Source organism: Drosophila sechellia, chromosome 2L (genome assembly GCF_004382195.2).
Source record: "Drosophila sechellia strain sech25 chromosome 2L, ASM438219v1, whole genome shotgun sequence".
Classification (NCBI taxonomy): Eukaryota; Metazoa; Arthropoda; class Insecta; order Diptera; family Drosophilidae; genus Drosophila; species Drosophila sechellia.
Window position 1 is genome coordinate 14077322 of NC_045949.1, and position 22006 is coordinate 14099327.

The following is a 22006-nucleotide window of genomic DNA, read 5'->3' on the forward strand; positions in this document are numbered from 1 at the left end:
AGCTGCTGCTGCAATCGTAAATTTCAGTGAATTACGATTTTACCTGCTTTCGCACACAGCCAGCATGTCTGCATTTTAAATATGCAGTCAGCACTTATCACCAGCAAAGTTAATGGCCGCCAGGACGGACTAAGTTGGATCAAACACAACACCCAGTGCGGTGGACAGTCGGATCGCAATGTAATATACTTCATATATCGCCGGAGGAGCTTTCTTTTCCAATTGGTGGCTACCTTAACAATTTACATGCTGGCCAAAAAGGACAGTAATATTTTATTCGAGCTTGTCGTTTCGCTTTCGCTTTCCATGGTTTTATTTCTGCTTCGCGATGTAATATTTTTGTATCTTTTGGCGATTTTTCATCTCCATTATTTTGCAGGAAAAATAAATTTGCAAACGGTAGGAGAAATATTTTCACAAAATCCCCAACCAATAAATTTCAGCCACCCACCCGTTTCCCATTCCCCACTCCCCATGCCCGTTTGCCATTTTCCTTTCTTTCTGCGCGCGGTTGGGTGACAAGTCCAGCCTGGTCGAATGGGTTTCGGTGGGTGGAGTGGGTTTGGGATGGCTTGGAATGGGATAGTGCCTCCAATGATAAATGGTCGCGGCTAGAGGGAACTATAATGGCCAGCGCGATGGCGGTGGCTTTCACCTGCGATGTGGTATGAGCAGAATAAAACAAGAATCGGAAAAGCGTATTGCGGAGGGCGAGGGCCGGCGAGATCTTCATCCTCGGCTTGTCAAAAGCACTGAACGTGAACATCACTTATATATGAGCTGCATGCCCCAAAGCCCCTACCAAAACCCATTTCCAGGTGCCCACTCCACAACCTTTTTTGTCCAGAACGATTCTCGGCTATATGTGGCGAAATGGACATTTATGAAAGAATTATTGATGCCAGCTCCAATATGTGTGCGAGTGTGTGTGTGTGTGTGAGAGTGTGCGGGTGGTTGGAAGGTTTGTGGCATATTTTTTATGACTCCTGCCAAGGGACAGAGATGGTGACCAGAGTCGGAGCCTGAACCGTGGCCTGGCCTGGCCAGGTCATAGGGTGTTCCCTTCTCCCAGGCCCGCTCCTCCGTCGTATAATACAATAAATTGTCAGGTGGGGCGGCTAGCTGTCAAAATGCAGGGGCATAACTCTCTCTCTCGGCCTTCTCCACCATCCCCACCATACCCACCTTACCACCCAACCCACCCCATCTATGGCAAAAACGAAAATTTTAATTTATCGACGCCATATGTGGGCAGTGAGCAGAGGAACTATTGCCAGTCAACTGTGTGTGCCTGCCTGCCCCTTAAGTTCCACCTACCATTTCTCAACTTCTTTTTGGGGAAATATAAAACTTGATTTACTGCCATTTCGTGTGTGTGTGTGGTAGCTGTTCCAGTAGCTCGACTGGTATAATTTAGCGGCAAACGTAACCGAAATGTTATGATTTGTGAGCCAATGGATACGTACTAGCTATGTTACACACAGATATATATAGACTTTTTTCCGGTTGGTCTTGTTTGCCTTTGGCCATGACTTAAAGCCTTTCCGATACGATTTTGGGCATCTGGTTTTGGTCTGAAGCCAACTGTTTGTGTCACTTTTCCCTGAAAAATGAACAGGAAGCCAGGGAAATGAAATATAATTGTACGATTTTGAGTTCCAGCAAGTGCTTGGTCCTAAATGGGCACAAACCCTTTTGTGTGGCCTTAATCCCGAATTACTACTATCAAAGTTGCCTTGCCCAATTATAGAAGAGAAAACTGATTTGGTATTTAATTTTCTTTGATTTATTGATTTCTTTGTAGTGACTTAATTGAACATTAAAATATTGTTCATAATTACACATTTATGTTTAGGCATATGTATAGAATTAATTATAAGCAGTTACTCATATATTTTACAAGAATTTTACAACTTTTAGTTTTTGGACAATCTTTTCATTTCGTTAATTCCGTAATCGTTTCGCTTGAATAGAATAAATTAAATTAAAATTACCGTTTGCGTTTAGTAGCAACCACAAAACACACAGACACACAAGGACGAGCGATATTTGATGTGCTGCACTATGTAATATATATCATCGATATTAGATACATATATGTATGTATATCTAGACGCTAGACTCCTTAAGCTAAATTGTAAACACATTTGTATGTAACTACAGTACATTAGATCACTAGCTTTTCGTTTCACGAGTGAGTCATACATATACACCAAAAACACATAGAGATACGACGACGACTCAAGAGAAATGATGGGTTTGACTGAAGGCCGAACTTCCGCATGGTGCTGCGATTCAATCAGCGGCCTACTACGGATGCGAAGATCCCATCCTGGGACCGTATAACGAGTACGGCGCAAAGTATTGGGCCAGCGCCGGATGCGGCGGCAGTCCGGGCATTCCGGGTGGCGCCAACGAGGGCGGCAGCATCGATGGCTTTCCGTACGGATGATAACGGGCCGCGGACAGCGGACTCAGCGGCGGGGTGGGATAGGTGCGCTGGAAAAGCGGATGATTGGGCGGTATACCGCCGGCGGCCGCTGCACTCAGTACCGCGTCCGGCACGGAGGCCGTGTGGGTGCGCAGATGCTGGAACAGATCGTCGGAGGTGCCGAATCGCTTGCCACAGTACGCGGCATCGCTGCCGATCCACGAGCAGACGTACGGCATCTGGGAGGCGGCGGCCAGGGCGGCCAACTGGGCGTGGTACGAGGAGGCAGCTGCCGCCGCCGCCGCTGCTGCCGCACTCGAGGATCCACCCGATCCGCCTTGGCTTCCGCTGGATTTTGATGAACCACCTCCGCCGCCGCCACCTCCCTCGCACTGCGGACATCCTGCCGGACACGGCTGACCCGCCGCCTTGTTGATGTAGTGCGGACTGGCCGGACATCCTGTGCAGTAGGGATCGCGGCACACATTTGGCGTGGCCGCCATCATCGACTGCTCCGTCAGCCCCTTCATTCGGGCGTAGTTCAGATACGGATTCATCGCCGACGCCTTGAACATGGCGTGGTGTGGCGACATCAACGAGCTGGCGGTCATCAAGTCCATGGAATAGGGGCTGCCGTAACCTGCAACGGAAGTGTAGGGAAATTCGTTTTAAATAACTTATAAAAAATATGGCTCACTAAACAAAACATCTAGTTTGGGAATCGATTTTCTTAGCAATTTTGTCAATCAGCAACCTGAACTCCTTGATTTTGCTTATGCAATCTTTTATATATTTTCAAAGAATATTTTTGAATATATTTTTAATAGAAAATTTAAGAAACTGCCACATTTCTAAGCTTCTTACAAAGTACTCGCTTGCCTGGTCCCACCTAATCTCAACCACCCACAATTCCAGATGGCACTTACCGGGTGGATAATAGGATGCAGCAGCTGCTGCGGCTGAGGCGGATCCTTGCTGGCTGGCCGCGTGCAGGGCCTTCACATAGTTGGCCTCCTTGGCGGCGGCGAGGGCGGCTTCCTGCAGGCGATTCGAGCTGGCGATTTGGGCAGCCGCCGCCGCCGCTGCCGCTGCACTGGGACTGTGCATGGCGGCCGACTCTTTGGAGTTGCTGCGACCGGGCGTGGTGGAGGCGGTTGGCGGCAGGCCGGGACTGCCATTATGCTGCATCACACCACCGGCCAGTCCCGAGGTGGGGGTCCTTCTCAGTGAGCCGGCTGCTGTCGGCGATTCCCGGTGCTGCGAGCTGGCACTTTGGTTCGAGTCGCAGCGCTGGCCACCACCGTTCGCCGTCGATTTGGGGGTCTTAACCCGCTGCTGGGCACTGGTGTTGTTGCTACTGAGATTTGTGGCGCCGCAATCGGCGGCTGTGGTTATATTGCTGATGTTGTTGTTCGGCTCGTAGGGCTTAAATGTGGTCGGTGTCGGTTTGCTGCTGCTGCTGCCATGGGCGGGGGGCAATTGCTGCTGCTCCACAGAACCGGTGCTAACGCTGGATGAATGACTGCTAACCGGCGAGGATTTATCGCGTGCACTGCCATCCATTGATGCCTGCTGGCTGAGGCCAAAGGAGCCGGATCCACCCGATCCATTCGAGCCCTTCGGCTGGTGCTGCAGTTGCTTTGTGGACTTCTCGATGTTTGCCGCCAGCAGCTTGGGGTTTGTGGTATCCGCCCCAATGGCGCTGCATGTTTGGGCCAATAGCGCCAATGGACTGCTTTTGTTGTCCAGCTGCTGGGTGAAAGAAGAGAAGAAACGCAAAAACTTGGTTAAAATTTGTGTACGAGTACAATATCGTGCGTTTTGTGCCCCAGCGATAAGATCGCGTCCTCATTGTCTTTCACTCTACTTTGTTCGGCAAACACTTCTTTGCTGACTCTGCCCCAGATCCTTATCTTTTGCCACAAAACTGGTGTGATCTTGAAATGCTCGTGCAACTCGACTTCATGCTCCTTTCGGGCGACATAAATAACAGGCCCATGGTCGTAAATATCTATAATCCCACAGCAAAATAAAGGGAATTATGAGGCCATTAAAATGTTTGCCAAAAAAGTCGAACGGAGTGATATAGAAATACATAAATATTGCAATGTGGTGTCGGAAAAAATCTAACTACGCCCTTGGGAGTGTTTGTTATTTGGCCCATGGGTACAAATAAAAAACTAAGGGCGTTTCCTGCCGTTGACATCACTTTTTTTGGATTGACTTTTTATCTGTATAAATGAAAACAATCCATGAGGTCCGAAATCAACCAATTTCTCTTATCATAAATTAGAGTACTTAATATGGTGGTATATAGTCGCCCAACTCAATCCATCTTACTCGATTTCTACAGTTATGTGCACAACTAATGTTAATAACATTTAATCAGCGCTCATCAGGTTTTATGACCATTTCCAAATGAGCAATTAGGCTAATGAAATTATTAGCCATTCGCGATGTATTGTGCAATAAACAAGTGCCAAAGTTATGTGAGTTATGTGGGTAAAGTCAAGTTTTGGGGAGTTAAGTGGGGTGTGAAGAAAGTTCTATTATTAAATGAGCCACATTTAGGGGATTTTTATAATAAAAAAGATGAAAATTTGTATTCATTATATAGTCCAATATAACCAAAAACAATCATTTTTGTATTTCACCGTAGCTGCTTTGATTGACTAAATATTTAAAAAAAATTTTAGTCAACAAATCGCTATGATATCACTTAGACTTTAACTAATTATAGATGGCTTTATGCTTATTGCTTATCAATCGAGGTCTTCGTTTTATGGCTGTATGTGCACTTCTAGCCATACTATATATAGTTGGCCCATAAAGGCGATCGTATATATCAGCATTTAGAGCTATACGAGTGAAAATTACCGATTGAGTAGTACAAAGGGTTATCGAACGAGTGCCGACAAAAGCTGAAATTACAGTCGATCGTAGTTATAAGTGTACATAAATGAAATGAATATTGCCCACTCACAGTTTGTGCCATAAACACGAAACACGGTTTTTGCAATAAAATCCATTTCGCCGCATGCCATAAATTATGGCCAACAGAGAAAGAAGAAGAAGCAGACGCCGTGGCAGCGGAAAGGGAAAACCCAAAACTGAGGCGAGAGTTGAACGTTCATAACTCATCGCCCAACTACAACGAGCGCACTCACAGCCACATTGAATATAATGACGTACACTCGGCTTGTGCGGGGTATGTGGCATGTCTGTATATATGTATGTACGAGAGCGTAATTACGCTTATGCCCAACTGGCGCAAGTCGTAAACTACAAAATATTGAAGCTTTTATAACACTCAATGGGCCGCCATAAATTATTATGATACTATTGTAAAAATGGCAGAATTTCTTATCGGTACTTAAGGGTACTTTGGATGCCCTGTAATCAGAGTGCTTGTGTGTGCTCATGAAAGGAGTAACATTTTTATTTTTTGCAAGGGTATAATTTAGTGGAAAGGACATTGAGGCTTAATAGTATAACAACAAAGCAAGGCAGATGGTTTAATAAATAAAAAAAATATTGCAGCGTGTTTCATCAGTTACTATAGTTTAATTTTTAAAAATTGATATTGGTATTTAAAGATTTTGGTATTAAGCAGTATTACAGGGTATACTCTTAGTCAACCTATAGCCAGCACCATTTCTGCTTATTCGATTTGAATTTCATGTGGGCATGCCAAGGAACCCCCACAGTCGAATCCTCCTCATCAACACTTTATTAATTATTGGCGCAAACAGTGGGGCGAAACTGAGTCTATTTCGTCTCGTTTTTAGCACAATTAGTCATAATTTATTATCATGTTGATAAAGTTTCCGTATTGATTTTCGGTATTACGCATATTCGTGTCGCACATTTTGTGCTTCGTTTGTGATTTAGTTTATAAATATTTCCCAACCCCAAACTACGTACGTATACGTATGTATGTACGTACGTGGGCAGATTGAACAGCCCATATGGGGCTTGTTTAATTTATGATTGGACAATGGCTTCATAAAACGTAGATATACTTTATTTATATGTGCGAATCGAAATGGTATTATTACTCGGTGTCTGACCTGTTCATACAATAATTGAGGCCATGTGGGGGTAATTAAACAAATCAACTTCTGCTGTAGTGTAACTAGGCCTATCAAAACTATTTACTAAGCGGTCTCGAATGGTTTTTTATGAACATGCTAAAATTCGAGAATATCCGACCAAGAAAAATACTAGTTTTTAACACTTAATTAGCTCTTAAAAGCCAATGGAAAACGAAAACCGAAAAAAACGTAATATATACGTATAAATTATGAGCATTGTGATAATTAAAATGTTACACCTTGTGAAAAATGTGTATACAAAACATCGACACTAACAAGGTAAACAAACAACAAGCCGAGTATGGCAATAAAAAAACAAGTGACTACGACAACAACAGTAGTCATGGCTGAGCAAGTTGGAAATGAAACCTCAACTGAAATGCATTTAGTTATGCCTTTGCACAATCAAGTCACAGCCGCTCGTTAAATGCGTATAATTTAATTAGACACTTTGAACTAAACACACTCAGCTGTCATGATTTGATTTGATTTATTATCGTCTGTGTGTACATATTTTTAAAATGCTAATTTTATTTTAAAGGTGTGTTAAGTTGGCCACAGGGCGAGGAGTTGATCTGTTCGACTTCAATTGTTTGGATTTTACCTGGAAAAACCACTTCCCTGTATGAAAGACTGGCAACGAAAGCCACCGATTACCAAGTTTGTCTAATTGATCCAATTGATTCAAGATCTTAGCCAAAAAAAAACACCATTTATCATCACGCCATACAAGCTATTTGCTTAGCATTTCACACAAGTGTCACTAACAAATGCCTCAAGTATTATACAAATTAACAAGAAAAGCTAAATGTGTCAAACTATTTTATAGAGCCCCAAGCCACTTCCCCGCCAGCCCATTGAAAACACTCAACATTTGAGAAGTATGACACATCGACATACTTAAGTCATCATCGCACGTAGACTTGGAACAATAAAAGAGTCTCTGGCAAATAAAAATAAAGTAAATTATAAACAAATAAAAGCGGCACGCGAAGCTTTCGGATTGATCGGGGGTCGAAGGCAAAGTGTATGGCTCACGCACTCGAAGAGCCCTTGAAAAAGCACACTTTATGTTAATATGACAAACAAAATGTTGAAACTTTGTGTGTTTCACTTTTTTTTTTGTTTTTTGGTAAAACACTGACATGACAGCCAAGTGGGGGGTAAGTTTAATTCGAAGTGTTGTAAGGGAAGTCATGCTGAAGACAACGTAAGTTGGTGTAGAATTGTTGACTTCGTCTGACAGCTTATCAAATTGAATATTTTGATCGATTTACTTTGAAAGCCCTGCCAAAAGGTATTAGGTTTTGAAAAGAAGCACTTGAATAGCTTTTTTATGAGGGTTATCGTCGAGGTTATTAAAGTAAAGTAGCTTTAATTTCATATATCTGAATTATGTGCTAGTAAACAGCAATAAAACTTATCTATAATGGATTTCCAGATTTATCTGGCCGACTCCTTCGACTCTTTCTTCCACATTTTTGCTGGCCATATTTTGTAAAATGCAATTTTCAAAGATTCAGCGGCTCAGGAAATTTCTTTCCCTCGCTCACATTACGATACAGAAATAGCTGCTATAAATATGAATTACAGGATAAGCATAAAAAGCGGAAATTGTGTGCCGCCGCCATCGTCGACAACGTTTTGCATAAGCCAACGGCAACGTCTTTAGCAGACCTTTCCTCCCAGCTGAAGCCCAAATCCCACCCAACCCAAACCCAAGCCCAACCCAATCCAAGCCAACCCAATCCAAGCCAACCCAACCCATTCCAACTCCTGACTCAGTTTTTTTAAGACGCCCTTGCAGTTTTGCCGGAGAATTATAAAATAAGCGATAAAAGCGGTATAAAACTTTATGCAGACTTTGTATTTTCTTCTCTTTCCAACGCGGGCACTCCCTCTCTTTCTGGCCCACATCGCGTATGCTCAAGACCCTGAGACTGGGAGTGGGTACTCTATCGTTATACATATTATGCATGTATATTATATCATTCCGCCTGTTAACACCTTTTTGTGTACGCTTATTTATATACGATTTTTTCTTCGTTTTGGGGCGATAATAAATTTTGGCTTGGTTGGGGTGAAAGAGGAACAAATATAAATGTATATGAGAAATTTGCATAAATGGCTATAAAAATATTAAGAGCCTTGGGTCCAAGTTGAATTAAATGATTCATCTAGAGTTTTAATATTGTGGGCTGGGCGGTTAAAGTCTAGAAATATAAAAAACTAGCTTGTCGCTTTGTTACTATTTTTTAACTAGTTATTAAGGACAAAACTACCATATATGAACGCACTCCTGATTTATGCAAGCAAGTATCGCCTTTTTGGATCTGTTTTAGATATTTCAATTTTAATTTGTTAATATTTTCTTTAACTTAATTATTAATGAGTGAATTTAATATCTAAATTTAATTGCTTGTCAAGAGTCAAACATGTTAAATGATACAAATATTTAGTTTATAGGGTGGCCTCACCCCTTCGGAAACCAAAGCACATGCCAAAAGGTCACAAATGATTAGACCCTCCGCCCAACCGTAACCCCATTACTTAGTGCTTCGTTGATCCTACCACATGCATGTAGACTGCCCGGCCAGTCCGACCACAATTGGAATTCAATATGCCTGTTGGTTTATTTTCAGCCGGCATGGCACAATGAGAGAAACACAAAACCCTGTCACATTAACTGTCAACTGCCGCACAACTGACACTTGTCATATTGACAACCGACAGCGTCATTTGACTGTCAAACGCGGGCCAACAGAGTGAACAAATAGCAAATAAAGCCGAGATCCGACGAGGCCATCCCTGGCACTCAAAAGGCCGACTGTTCGCCTGTACGACTATTCGACTATTCGACTATATCCATGTGGCATGTGGCAATGCCTGGCATGGCATAGAGTTGCCACTGCCTGTGAAGAGCACTTGGCGTTAGACAATGTTGCAATTTTAGACGTTGCATGAGTCCCCAACTGTCAGCCATATCATTGCAATTGTCACAGTGGCTTGCTGCTGCAGTTGCTGTTGCTGTTGCACTGGGTGCACTTTGAGTGACACATTAATGCCATTTTCATGTGTCACTCTTTCTTTCATTTGCAGTGGCCCCACTCGGCGGGGTCTCTTGGAAAACTTGGCTGGGGTCGTGTCTTGTTTCTCTGTTAGATTTCATGTCAGACTTTTGTCAACATTACGTGTCTATTTAGTTGTCAGTTGGCAGTTGTTATAGCTTCGCTGCTGCTGCATTTTCCGTTGTTGGCCTTTTTTTCGTTTTGGTTTCCAGAGCTGTGTATGCAAACATTTGTTTTTCGTCGCCGCATTCCTCACTACTTTTTTCTCTACCAGTATTTTTTGTATACTTATCTTAGTTGTCTATTTTTTTGGTGTAGCTGTGCAAATTACTCTGTTGTTTTTGGCCTCTTTATTTGCCTGGCGAATATTTTGTCTATCTTTTGTCAGGTGCGGCTTATTTGATTGCCCAGGTGGGTGACTCAAATTAGGAAACAAAAGCGATTAGGGTAATTAGGGGATGAGAATAAATATTTAGGCGCTTAAAATAGTTGCAATTCCTTGGGTTGCTCGTAAGCGAAATTTCCCAAACAAATAAAGCAATCGCAAGGTAGGTTCAATAGCTTTTGAATGGATTTCCCACTTTTTTAAGGTGCTACATCAAAGTCGTGGGTGATACAGTGCGTATACGCAATGCAATTAACCCCATAGCCTCTATCAAAATTAATTGCCACAGAATGAGAAAAACATTAACAAGGCAATGTTCTTCTGCAGATCTATCACTTAATCCCACTTCCCTAAGGCAATGTACATTTATATTTTTTTCTTTGCCATTGATGTCAACGCCAATTGGCATATTCCATTATCCCGCTCATCACTCATGTGGCAGCAGAGCAAAACACAGCGTATACAAATAAAATACGACTCAAAAATGAGGCCTCTCAAGGTTGCTCTTAGATTAGCGCAGCTGTCTCAGCCTAATGGTGTTTATTTTTTCAATTCTCGCCATCTCTATCTGTGTATGTCCGCTGTGTATCCATAATTTGGACAACGTGTTTATCAATCATACGCAACGTGCGCCTGTCACCTGCCATCCTCTGTCCAGCATTGTGATGGAATGCGTCAACGTGGGCGTTACTTTATGACGGGCTGTACTTCCTCCCGCCATAAAAAAAAAACACTGGCTATATATGGTTTTCGAAAAAAATATTTATACATATTCGTAAATAAATAAGGAATTAACAGCTGTGAGGGTTATGCAAACGCGTATCATTGTTATTATCACCAAACGCAATAATTTACTTTGCGAATTCTTTTTCAATGACTCTGCTCAAATTATCTTATTTTTTTTATACTTCATCTATCTTTTCGGCAATGTGTCTTGCATTAGGTTTGCTTAGAACTTGTAGTGCTATTAATAACAGCACTTTATTAAGATTTATTCGAAACTGGGTGAGTAAAGTATCATAAAGTCTACAAATATATGAACGTATTTTTCTGACTTGACTATTTAAATATCCTATAAGACAATCAATCTATCTAAAAGAGTATATTCTTCTGTAGATCAGCTGAAACACATACTTAAGAGCATATCTTGTTTTGTTTCTGACAATCTTATTAGCTGATTCTTTAATACATCAAGATCGTTGAGTAAAGTGTATGCAAACAGTTTAGCACCTCAAACTGGATCATGAGAGGGGTTCACAGAATTTAAATGCAACATTCTCGTACCCTCGAACAGCGATTATTTCACCACAAATCTTTGTTGTTCATCAAGAACAATAATTTCGATATTTTATTCCCCCCATTTAGAGGAATTCGCATTTATTTGCGCCTGTGTGCGGTGTGGCAGCTGTTGGCCTGGCAAATTAGCATAAAACCAAGCAAAAGGTGTCTGTCATTGCTGTCAAGTGAATTGAATGCCTGTGCCCACATGCGGCATTCATTAATTCCTACTTTCCGACTGATCCGCGCCGTGTTTGTCGCTCATTTTTTCTCGATTTTATTTTTATTAAGAAAAATCTTTAAGCTGACAGCTGACTAAATTAATTTGACAATAATTAGCATTTCAAGTTGTCAGCGTTAATGAATTTCCACCCCTTCACCTGATGCGTTCGCCACCATCGCGATCGCATAATGAACCCAACGACACTTTATTATTTCAGTCCACTGCAACTGCAGCATTATTGGTGTCTCACTGGCATTGTTGGCTGTCAACTGGCTGTTGCCTTGGCTCGCCTGTCAAAATGCCAAATGGCCGACAAGCATTGGGGCGGTTCGGGAAGTCACGTTCCGAAAAGTCCTAGAACTAGTCTCAATTACCCATTAATTAAGAAAATATGCATAAATTAAATCACATCTTAAAAGGAAATGCAAATCTATTACCATACGAAAAATTGTCAGTTAAGTTTTTCTTGGTTGTTTAGTTTTCTTACACATCCCTTGATAAAATCTTAAATCAACATGGTGAAAATCCCGAGAAAGTAAAATTCTCTCAGTGTATGTTGCTGACGATGAGCCAGAAGATGCGGATCAGACCCGCCCAGACCCACAAAATGTTCGTTCGGAGGTGTCATTCGCATTTGGCATCGCGTTAATTACGTGTTATTTATAATTATGCCGCTCTACAGTTGCGTTGACAAGTGTTGTCAGCATCCCTTCCTTCTTCCTGCCACGCCCTCCCTGCCACCGCCCTCCCATGATTATGTTTTCTCTGCACTCGCAGTCTCCTCGATTTTGGCATAATTCATTTTACCGGCTTCCTTTCCGTTTTTGATATGCATTTTTTAACAAGATTATTAAGTGGATTTGTTTTTATCGTTCTAATATGCACTTTTGGTGGGTAGTTTATTATAAAGTTTCTGGCATAATCTAGTATTTCAATTTATTTGTTTTTCTTTTAAATGGCTGCAATATTTGTTTTAATAAACATAAAATTAAACTTTAATGAATTTAGCTTAGCCATGGTTCACTGTACATATGCAATAGATAGCGGTACAGAAACGACTAACTGAAAGCTCGGTAAAGGAAAACAAATTGTTGTTGCACTTCCGTTGCCAGTCAACTCTGACAGCAAGAAAGAGATGGCGATAAGGGGGCAGAGGGAGATAGATGGAGAGTGGGATCTTCCACTATTTTAGCACTTCGCGCCGTTTCTGCCAAACTGACAGTTTTGTGTTGCACAGCTGTTAACCCATCTCCCCACCTCCTGACCATTACACAAAAAGTTTTTTTTACGAAAATTGCATAACTAGACTAATGACTTTGGTCTAAAATATTATTACAAAAAGGGTTTTAGTTTTCAAGTAGCAAATAATAAATATTTAAAATCTTGTGTTAAATTGAAATTAAATGCAAATTTGTACATTAATTTTGGTTCAGTGCAGATACAATTCGCGAATAAAAAATGCACTTGGCCTGTCTATTCCAAAAAACGAAACTGAAGCAGCTGGATTTTCGAGGGGAGCAACAGAGACAGGGAGTACGACTGAATGACGTGCTGACGCCTCTTCACTCGCTCGCTCCCCCTGTCCCTACCCCTGCCCCAATCCCCCTGCAAAGCCTTCTGCCTGTCTGCATAATAAAATGCGAAAATATGCAAATAGAGCCAAATAACGCGAGCAATGCAACCAACAACATACGGCTATGGAAAGGGGTTTTAGCGGGAAAAGCGGGCTGGGTATCTACCCCTTCGTTAGATTTTTTCGCTGCGATAAGCCGAAGAAACAGAAAAAAAGAAGAAAAAAACGGTGCACATTTTGTTGTATTTTTTATTCGCAAATATACGCCGAAATGACAGCGCGACAAGCCAAAAAGACAGCGGAGACAGCTGAATAAATGAATTGCAGTAGGTAAATTTTATTCGCAACACTCGCTCGGCTAATTTGAATAGGCAGGGCCCCTTAGGTTCCCCGCGATTTCCTCGATTCCCTCGATAAAGATGCTACCCACACGAAAAGTGTGGAAAGCCTTTGTTCGGTGCAAGATATTTGACACGTGATAACGCACAAGCCGAGCCTGGGAAAATTGCAAGAGGCGTGAGATGTGCATTGCATTGTTCTGTAACAGCTCGATGCACTTCCTACCCTTTTTACAGTTTTTCCCCCTCTTCAAAGTCCATGGAAATGGCTTAGATGCAAGTCGAACAACCAATGTTTATAATTACCGTTCCTGATTGATTTGTTATTCAAATGTTGATGTTATTCAGCATTTTTGACACACGATCATAATCAAACACTGCAGTATCAACTGAACGATTGTCAATGTTCGTGGGGCCTGTCAGCAGCATTTCCCTGCGTAAGTCAAACGAATGTTTTTATAACTTGACATTTGACATGACATTCAAGTCATTGGAAAGTAAAAACTCTGACAGTGTCTTTAATTCGTTTTATTTTCCCCATACGTTTTCTTTTATTTTCGTTTTGTATATTTCAACCTTGCCATTTTTGCCTTGAAGTGTCACAAGTACTGTCTATCTATATGGGCGGGGCGGGGGGTGGTGTGTTGGGAAAGTGTCAACGGCAGTCGAAAGACAACAAAGCGAAAGAAAAACGAAAGCCAAGAAGAGCTAGAAATTTGTAACCGAATAGCAATCAAAAAGTGTCACTTTGACACATGTCAGTTTGTATTTAAATGAACTTTTCCGCCTCTTTTGTTGATGGGGCATATTTCATTGTTTTTTGAGCTCAGAAATAAAATTAAACAAAGTGGGGATAACATTTCTGCCAAGTGTCAGTCGCTTTTGAAGGCTTGAATTCAATTTTTTCGGGGCAAAAGAAAAATAACAACAGTCACCCATAGTCCCATCTAATTTCAATTATTAATAAGAAAATTGATATAAATTTTAGTCTAAAAAATTGCACTGCTTTAAAGGCAAAGCTGTAAATATTTAAATCTAAAGATAATTTATATTCCATTTAATTTCTTTTGGTCTATTGTTGCTTCGTGTGACGACCGGGCCTCAGTTTCTTTATCGCAATCGGTCGAAAGTCACTTTCACTTTCGTTGCTCGCCGTAAATTGAGACCAGCTTGCAACACGAAAAGTAATTTGAAACGCTTTCAAATGACTGCCACAAAATTAATGGACACCAATCAGACACTCACACAGAGTGCGACTCGTTCAAGTGGCGCCAATTAAAATGATTAACATCGCGATAGAATAAATAAAAAATATACAGCCGAAAAAAAGTGTCCACCGAGCGGGCAACGGAAATAAACGGAATACCCGATGATAAGAGGGCTTTGATAGCTCACAAGTTGTTTCAGCGCATAATTGATGTGATTGAGATTGATTGTTTATTTGTTTTCCGCCCATTCAGTGGTTTGATTTGATTGAAATTGTCGCTCCCCAATCGGAACCCAAAAAAAAGGCGCCGGTTTGACCGCTTTGTGAGCTTATCAGCATTACATTTTAGCCTACTTCTTTATATACACTTTTTTATGCGTCCCGTCTGGTTTCCATTTTACAGAGAAACCTATAAATATGAACAGTCTTGAATGCTTTGGGTTTCTTTAGAATTTCAGAGCTTCAAAAGCAATTTGTGTGCACTTAGTATCAAATGTTTTCTTGAGCTCGGAAAGTCCCATTTTTCCAATGATCTGTTTTGAGGGTCTTTGTCAACGGGCATTTTTTGGCGGCCAGCTGATTAATATTTATACACAATCTTAAGCCAATCACTCATACGCCCCGTAACCAACTTAATGATTGATACCATTTGAAACCCATTTAATTTTCACCAGATTACCAGGGCATTAAGAATGCCGCCGTAACGGTCAAGCGTTTCCCCTGGACATTTGGGAATTATGGGATTTTTTTCACTCTGTGCCTCGGCTTTAAAACCAATTTGGGCAAATGTGTAAGGTAAACCCCGTTGTCACATGGCGACGCCATAAGCAAGTGCTTGGACATAATTAAGGTCGTTAGGGGGAATGCAAGTGCCGAAACCTTTTCAGCGAAATCTTTTTTAAGTAGCAGAAAAATACATTTTAAATATTGATATATGTATATTGCCTGCATTCCCTTTGTATTCCAAAATAACACGAAAGTACTGCACATAACATATACTTTAAACTTGGCGCAACCCGTTTAGTCGTTCAATTAAGTTTGTGACACATCTCATGATGCTGTTAATGGCGATGATGATAATGCAATTGACAGTTATCAGCGGGCACATTAATTTGATTACTTCTATATGAATTTATTGGTTAATTTGTTGGAGCATTTTACGATTATTGACTTTGACTGTTTTATAACCCACATTCGCCCACCCCCTTGGCTGGCCCCTTCCACCAAATCGATTATCTCGGGCCATAATTTGTAATGCCGCGACTTAACTCTATCGAGAAAAAAAATACATAAAAAACGGGTTATTATTTTGCGGTTTAAGCGGCGATTGCAATTCATTATCATAGTTGCCGCCTCGCGTGCATTTAAATGAATTCATTGAGTTTCACCCATTCAATTTGTACATACGCAAGCATTTAGCTTTCAAAATGATATTTGCCATGAATGGTTATGACTATGGTTTTGAATTGAAGGGGGATTTTCGGAGGTGTTGCCAGCACGATTGGTTGGGGCCGAGTTTTAACTGATAAATGCCGTTTGATTGTACCCCTAAACGGCAATAATATTGTTTGTCCGAATCGGAAACACAGTGTTGGACGCTGCTGTTCGAGTTTTATTGCTCTTTCTATTTCTTACTCGATATTTATAGTTGCTTATTAACGAAATTGGATCGTTAAATTTATGGTCTCACCATAAAATGTCATAAATTTATTAATGAACTGCCGCAGATATCGATCCAGTGACTGTATACTTTTTTTTAAGTCTGTTCCTAATCGGTTTCTTATCTCTCCGCAAACCCAAGTGTTTTCCAGATAATCTATATGGAATTCAGTTCAATTGCAATTTCAACAGGCGAAGCTATTGTTAGACAGATCGATTGATTGATTTGTTTGAATTTATTGTGCATTTTGATTTGATTAGAGTACAGTGCATGATGCATAAATGTGACTAATGCTTTATTTATAAACGCTGATAAGAAGCAGTCTAAAAATTAAATGATCGGTTTATTTCAGGCGGGATTTTATGGACTTCCTGTATTTTTAGCATACTATCAAATGGCTTAGCAAAATGTATACACCTCGTGTAAATTGACTTTTAACCCAGCCCAACCCCAATTAGAGTGCCATAGCAATTTCGCTGTATATCTTGTACCTCGCTTGTCTTTCTCGCATTTCACATATTTAAAATGTTCCAAGAATTAATTAACACTTTGGACAAAAACTATTATTTGTGTGCGAGTACAAAAAATTAACATGACAGCTCTAGACATGGCAATTTATCACCGGCATAACACGTTGGGGCAACTCTGCTCGACTCATTTGTTGTAGCCTGTAGCCTGGCATTTCAGCTGTTGATGACACTTTAATTAGAGCCACACGCAACACACAAAGCCCAAAGAATGGCCCATTGGGGGGAAAATTCGCAGGGGAAAGGCCTGAGACGGAGCCGTTATGTCAAGCGCACACTTTAACTGCCAGATCCGACCAGTTTTGTTGGGTTTATTTGGTGGCCCAAACCAAACCAAGCAGCCTGTGGTTAACTGAAATGAACGTCGGACTGCATAAATGGCCGCTTGACTGACACATTTAATTATATTAATGATGTTTGCGGTCAGCTGACATTTGCACTTTATTTACCTTTTTCTGCTGCTCTGTCAGTTTAACTGTCCGACCGTCTGACTGTCCGACTGTCCGACTGACTGACTGGTCTTGAGCTCATGTTAAGCTCTGACATGAGCCCGCGCGAACTGGAACCGAAGCTGACTTTCACGTTCACGTTCACATTTCAGATTTCAGATTTTGAGTTATTGCCCAACAGATAGCTCAGCAACGGTCGCATTTATTTCCATTTTGCGACGCCGCTGCCTTCTTCGGTCAAAAAGTTTTGTAATTTTTCAACGTGTGACAGAAAATTATCAACAGTCACTTTGAAGATCTCTCTTTCGGTTTCTGTGTGCGTCGCTGCTTTTATGGGGCGCCACATAAAAGATATACAAATGATGACACTGACAGCTGTCAGGCTTAGTTTATTTGATTTTATTATAATTAATTATAAGCAGCTGCCATTAATCATTGAATAATTTATAAGTTCGCAGATAGTATCGCAGATAAAGCACAAAAGAAGAAGGTTAGTCAGTCAACGGCAGACACGTAAACATAAATTAACTCAAAGTGCCGCACGTAAGCTCTTAAAGGAAAAGGTATTAGCAAGAAAAAGCGTATATTTGTCCATTACAGTACTTACTAATAGAACGTCATAATTAGTGCGAGTATACTAATAGAATGTCATAATTTACTGATCGACAGAAATGGAGATTACATCTCGTTGCTTTAAGACGCATCACTCAAATTTGTAATGAAACCCAGATTCACAAAATCTAGTCACTTGGCACCGGAACCAGTTCATCATGGGCCTCGTATGCAGATACGATCCGTTGATTTATGGGTTTTGGCTCATTTGCGCCACTGAAAAGCTTTCACACGACCAATATGGAGATGGCTGGGCTCTCCTTTTCGAAATCAGTAAATCACGTAGCTCCGAAAACGCTATTTCAAATTACCCAGTTAATGAATGTACTCATCGTGCTGGTGCCATAAACTGCTTCCGTTCTTTACGAACAAAATGCGCTCAACAAATTAAAATGAAAATTTATGAGTCTCACGGCAGTTCGAAGAGAGATAGTTTGGATAAAGTGAGTGGGGGAAATGGGGACCACAACAACTTTGACTCTGATTAACTGCCATAGTTCCTCGAACTACGGTCGTGTGTGTAAGTGTGCGAAATTGCATTTGTTTTCTGTCATTATAAATTCAAATTTGGCGCGCCATAAATTTAGATACAATTTCCAGAGGTGCACTCGACTCTCTAAACACTTTCAGGCGGAGGCAACTCGGCTGCAGATTTACATAGTTTAATATGAACAAACATAAATAAGTTTTATGTGCAGATATTGGAGAATTTATCGTTTTACGATTGTGAATTCGCTATTTGCCTCTTCCCCGCCCCCCGCAAACAGTTCCGTTTGCTAGCACATGGCCCAAAGTCTTCTGGAAGTTTGGAGGAGGTTGTTCGTTTCGGATTGGTGCGGTAGTTTCATACATATTTCGCCAGTGGCGAGTGCTTACAGTCGACATTTTTATTATTTATGAAATATGGCTCGACAATCTATTTCAGATGTCTGAAACGTCGATAGTTTGTTATTCATAGCTGCAAGTTTTATAATCGAACGTAGCGAATTGGCTGTTATTGCAAGAATCTGTACTACTCGTCTTAATCTGATTAAACCATGACAACTCTGGCATTTTTCTTATTCATATTTTGATTTATCCAGAACTTAACCCTTAACAAGATTTGTTCTACTTAGCGATCGGAACACCAAAGTAATATAATAATCTGTGTAGAGAGTGTGAAGAAAGCGAAAACAAACAATATGCAATTCACGTTCTTCTAATTAACATTTAAAAATATTATTAAATTGTTATACCAATCAATGTAAATATTTTATATAATATAATAATAGTTTTAAGGGCTTTTAGCCGAATCTATCCATCAGATACCTAACCCTTTCTATTCATATTTTATCCAATATTAGACAGCTAAACCAGCTCACTGAAAAATAAATCGCATTAATCAATGAGCTGTATTAGGCGATAAGCGTTAAGTCCATATAAACGCAATAAATTTCTGATTGCCAAATAAAATACCTTGTGAGAATTATCCCCAAAACCCCAAAAATGAGACAAAGAGATGGGCTTACCGCTGTTGGGGCAGCTGCAGCTGTCATATAATCCGGTCTTAAATAATGATGATTGCTGGATTGCAGCATTTTATTATAATTTGTTAAATCCACTTTGACGGCTTTTCTTTGGTGGTTCGGTGGAGGTGTTGAGTGGTTGTTGTTGCTTTTGTCCCGACCGCAAAGTACGGCAGCGCGCTTAACGGTAAATGCCAATTTATGTGGCGTGTGCTGCCAACTCGTGTGAAAAGCGGCGCCTGCGCCTTGCCTGAAATATTTTCCAGCTGCCTGACTTTTCGCTGATTAAGCCGTCCACGTTTCGCGGTTCTCGTTGATGTGAGTACTTATTTATGATAATTTATTATTGTGTTTATTTTTTTCCTCTTTTTATTATTTATTCCGATTTCGATTCGCAATCGTTATTGCTGATGCTTGCTGGGCTTTGTTTGTAATTCGATTTCATTAATAATTCAGTGCTGTGGCGCAGGGGGGATTTCTCATGCGTCGAGTTGTGACTTTCACGCCAGCGGCATATTAATTTGTTGTGATATGCTGGCTTCGCTTTAATTGTGCAATAAATTCATTAAGTATTATAATTGCCTCAGCGGTATTTAATATTTATATGTGTACACGATACAGATGTGTGTAAAAAAGAATTTACACACTACTTTCTTTGCTGGCTTGCATCTATTTACGTTTGATTCACGCATGGGCTTTTACAATGTATTCATTTATGGGTTTCCCTTTTGTTAGATATATGTATGTACTTTATTTATTTCTTTGGCTTGGCCGTTTTTGGTTAGTGGTTTCGCTCGAATCGTTGAGGGCGCGTTTTATGATGAGGCACGTACGTTATTAGATGGTTCCGGGAACGTGGGGATATCCAAAAGTTTGCTATTTACTGAGCTAATTTTGTTTCACATGTATACTTTGTTTTGAACTCAGTCTAATTTTGATAAAGCACAAAGATCACTCGAAAACGACTTAAAAAATAGGCGATTGTGTTGACTTTCTCGTATATATTTTTTTCAAAATTTTTTTTTTTTGCGTTTGGGGGAAGTGCATATGTATCCGCCTGGCCGATTTCACGCTTTCGCACTCACAACACAACACTCCGGTCGTAGCAGTCCGTCCGTTCAGCGCACGTACGAACTTTAAACGTGAAATAACGAAATTCGACTAAAAATCTATAAACAACATGACGTGCACGCTCCTTTTCGCTCTTTCGTATCACCCCCACTCTCCAATCGGCTCTCTCAGTAGTTTCGCGCTCGCTTGAAAACCAGTTCGCTCTTTGTTGTTTGTGGCCGTTTTCGTTTTCAACAAGTGTGCTTTTGTTGTTGTCCGAGGCCATGCGCTCCCCTTTTTCTTAGGGAGCGAGAGCGAAAGAGCCAAGTAGTTGGGGCACGAGAGCAAACGTTTTTAGTTCTGCGCTCTTTGCTGAGCGCGCATGCTTTTTGCTGAGGCAGCGAATTTCGCGTGGGAGCGGAGAGCCAAAAAGCGCAGTAGAATTGGCGGTTAGTAGTAGATGGGTACTATGTGACGGAGAAGCAGTGTTGACGATGGGAAGTAACGGAAATTTCTGGATATTTTTGAAAATGTATATTTCTGCTATAAATTTTATAAATAAAATAAAGGGTTATCAAGGTACCCGGTTTTTTAAAAAGTTAAAAAAATTTTGTATATTAACTTATACTGTACAAAAATTCTAAGGATTTTTAAATATTATTAAAAAAAATAATAAATAATTAATATACACACATGAAGTGAAAGATTTTTGGAAATTTTCAATTCTGGCCACAAGTATCTTCACACTTAGATCAAGCAATAATTTAATTTTGAATATTGCGTATACGCCCAGTTGGACAGTTTTTCTTTGTGCTATCTCTCAGTACTAAGCTAAAAAATTCCAGAAATGTATAAATAAAATCTATGAAATTAAAAATAGAGCCAACACTCACACACAACGCTGGGCACACCGACACCAACACGCTCATTGGACGATCGCCGCTTCTGTGTAGCCATTTTGGGTAATTTTGTTGCTGTTGTTGTTGTTTCACAGTGTTTCGTGGGGAATTTATTTCCACACATGTGTGTGCAGCCATGGCGCTTGTGTGCGTGTGGAGAGCGGAACGGCGTCGGCCATAATTGTTTACGAGCAGGTGGGCGTGTGTGTGGCGCTTGTTGGTGTGCTAGAATGAGTGAGTGTGTGAGGAGGGGGTGGGGAATGTGTTAAAAGCTGCAAGCCGAGGAAATATGATTTAGAGCACCAGAGACGCAACGAGAGAACCATTTCCGTGGAGAGAACACGATTCGGTGTATTTCCCTCACTTCGCAGAGAGAGTTTTCCCCACTGTAAACAGAAAACAGCTGGCGAAAATCTCGGCTCGCACATGAAGACGGGAAATGTCTGAGAAGAACTTTTCCCTCACTTTGCACACTGAAATCAATTTCAGTTTCTTACTTAGCAGTTAAAAATGCAACATATAGATTAGAAGGAGAATGTAATGGTCAAAAGTAATATTCTTACAGCTTTAACATCCTACAAAAATTATAAAATGTACAACAAATTTGTAATAAAAGTTGTTGATTAAATTTCTCTTATTGCTTAATATGTACATATGCCGTTTAATATCTAAATAATAGCTTGTTTGGTTGGGGTCATTTAAGAAAT

General features: G+C 40.7%; 1 protein-coding gene across 2 annotated transcripts; it reads right to left on the reverse strand.

Moving 5' to 3' along the window:
- Positions 1–1770: 1770 nt before the first annotated feature.
- LOC6611272 (zinc finger protein Elbow) lies at positions 1771–20497 on the reverse strand. Of its 2 annotated transcripts, none has more exons than XM_032717221.1 (3): positions 19354–20497; positions 3358–4180; positions 1771–3071 (listed from the first exon to the last, which is right to left on the reverse strand). In XM_032717221.1, exons 1-3 carry the CDS (start codon positions 19420–19422, stop codon positions 2311–2313), a joined length of 1653 nt encoding a protein of 550 aa, XP_032573112.1. In that variant the 5' UTR covers positions 19423–20497; the 3' UTR covers positions 1771–2310. The 2 variants fall into 2 exon arrangements, with proteins under 2 accessions (XP_032573112.1, XP_032573091.1); XM_032717200.1 differs by having other exon boundaries at positions 3358–4183.
- Between the last annotated feature and the right edge of the window lie 1509 nt (positions 20498–22006).

Excerpts from the sequence above, each read along its gene's own strand:
- LOC6611272 (XM_032717200.1), bottom strand. The coding sequence starts at position 19,422 with ATGCTGCAATCCAGCAATCATCATTATTTAAGACCGGATTATATGACA. Across the intron at positions 4,184-19,353 it reads CTGCAGCTGCCCCAACAGCG|CAGCTGGACAACAAAAGCAG; the intron begins GTAAGCCCATCT and ends TCTTTCACCCAG. Across the intron at positions 3,072-3,357 it reads TGCATCCTATTATCCACCCG|GTTACGGCAGCCCCTATTCC; the intron begins GTAAGTGCCATC and ends CTTCCGTTGCAG.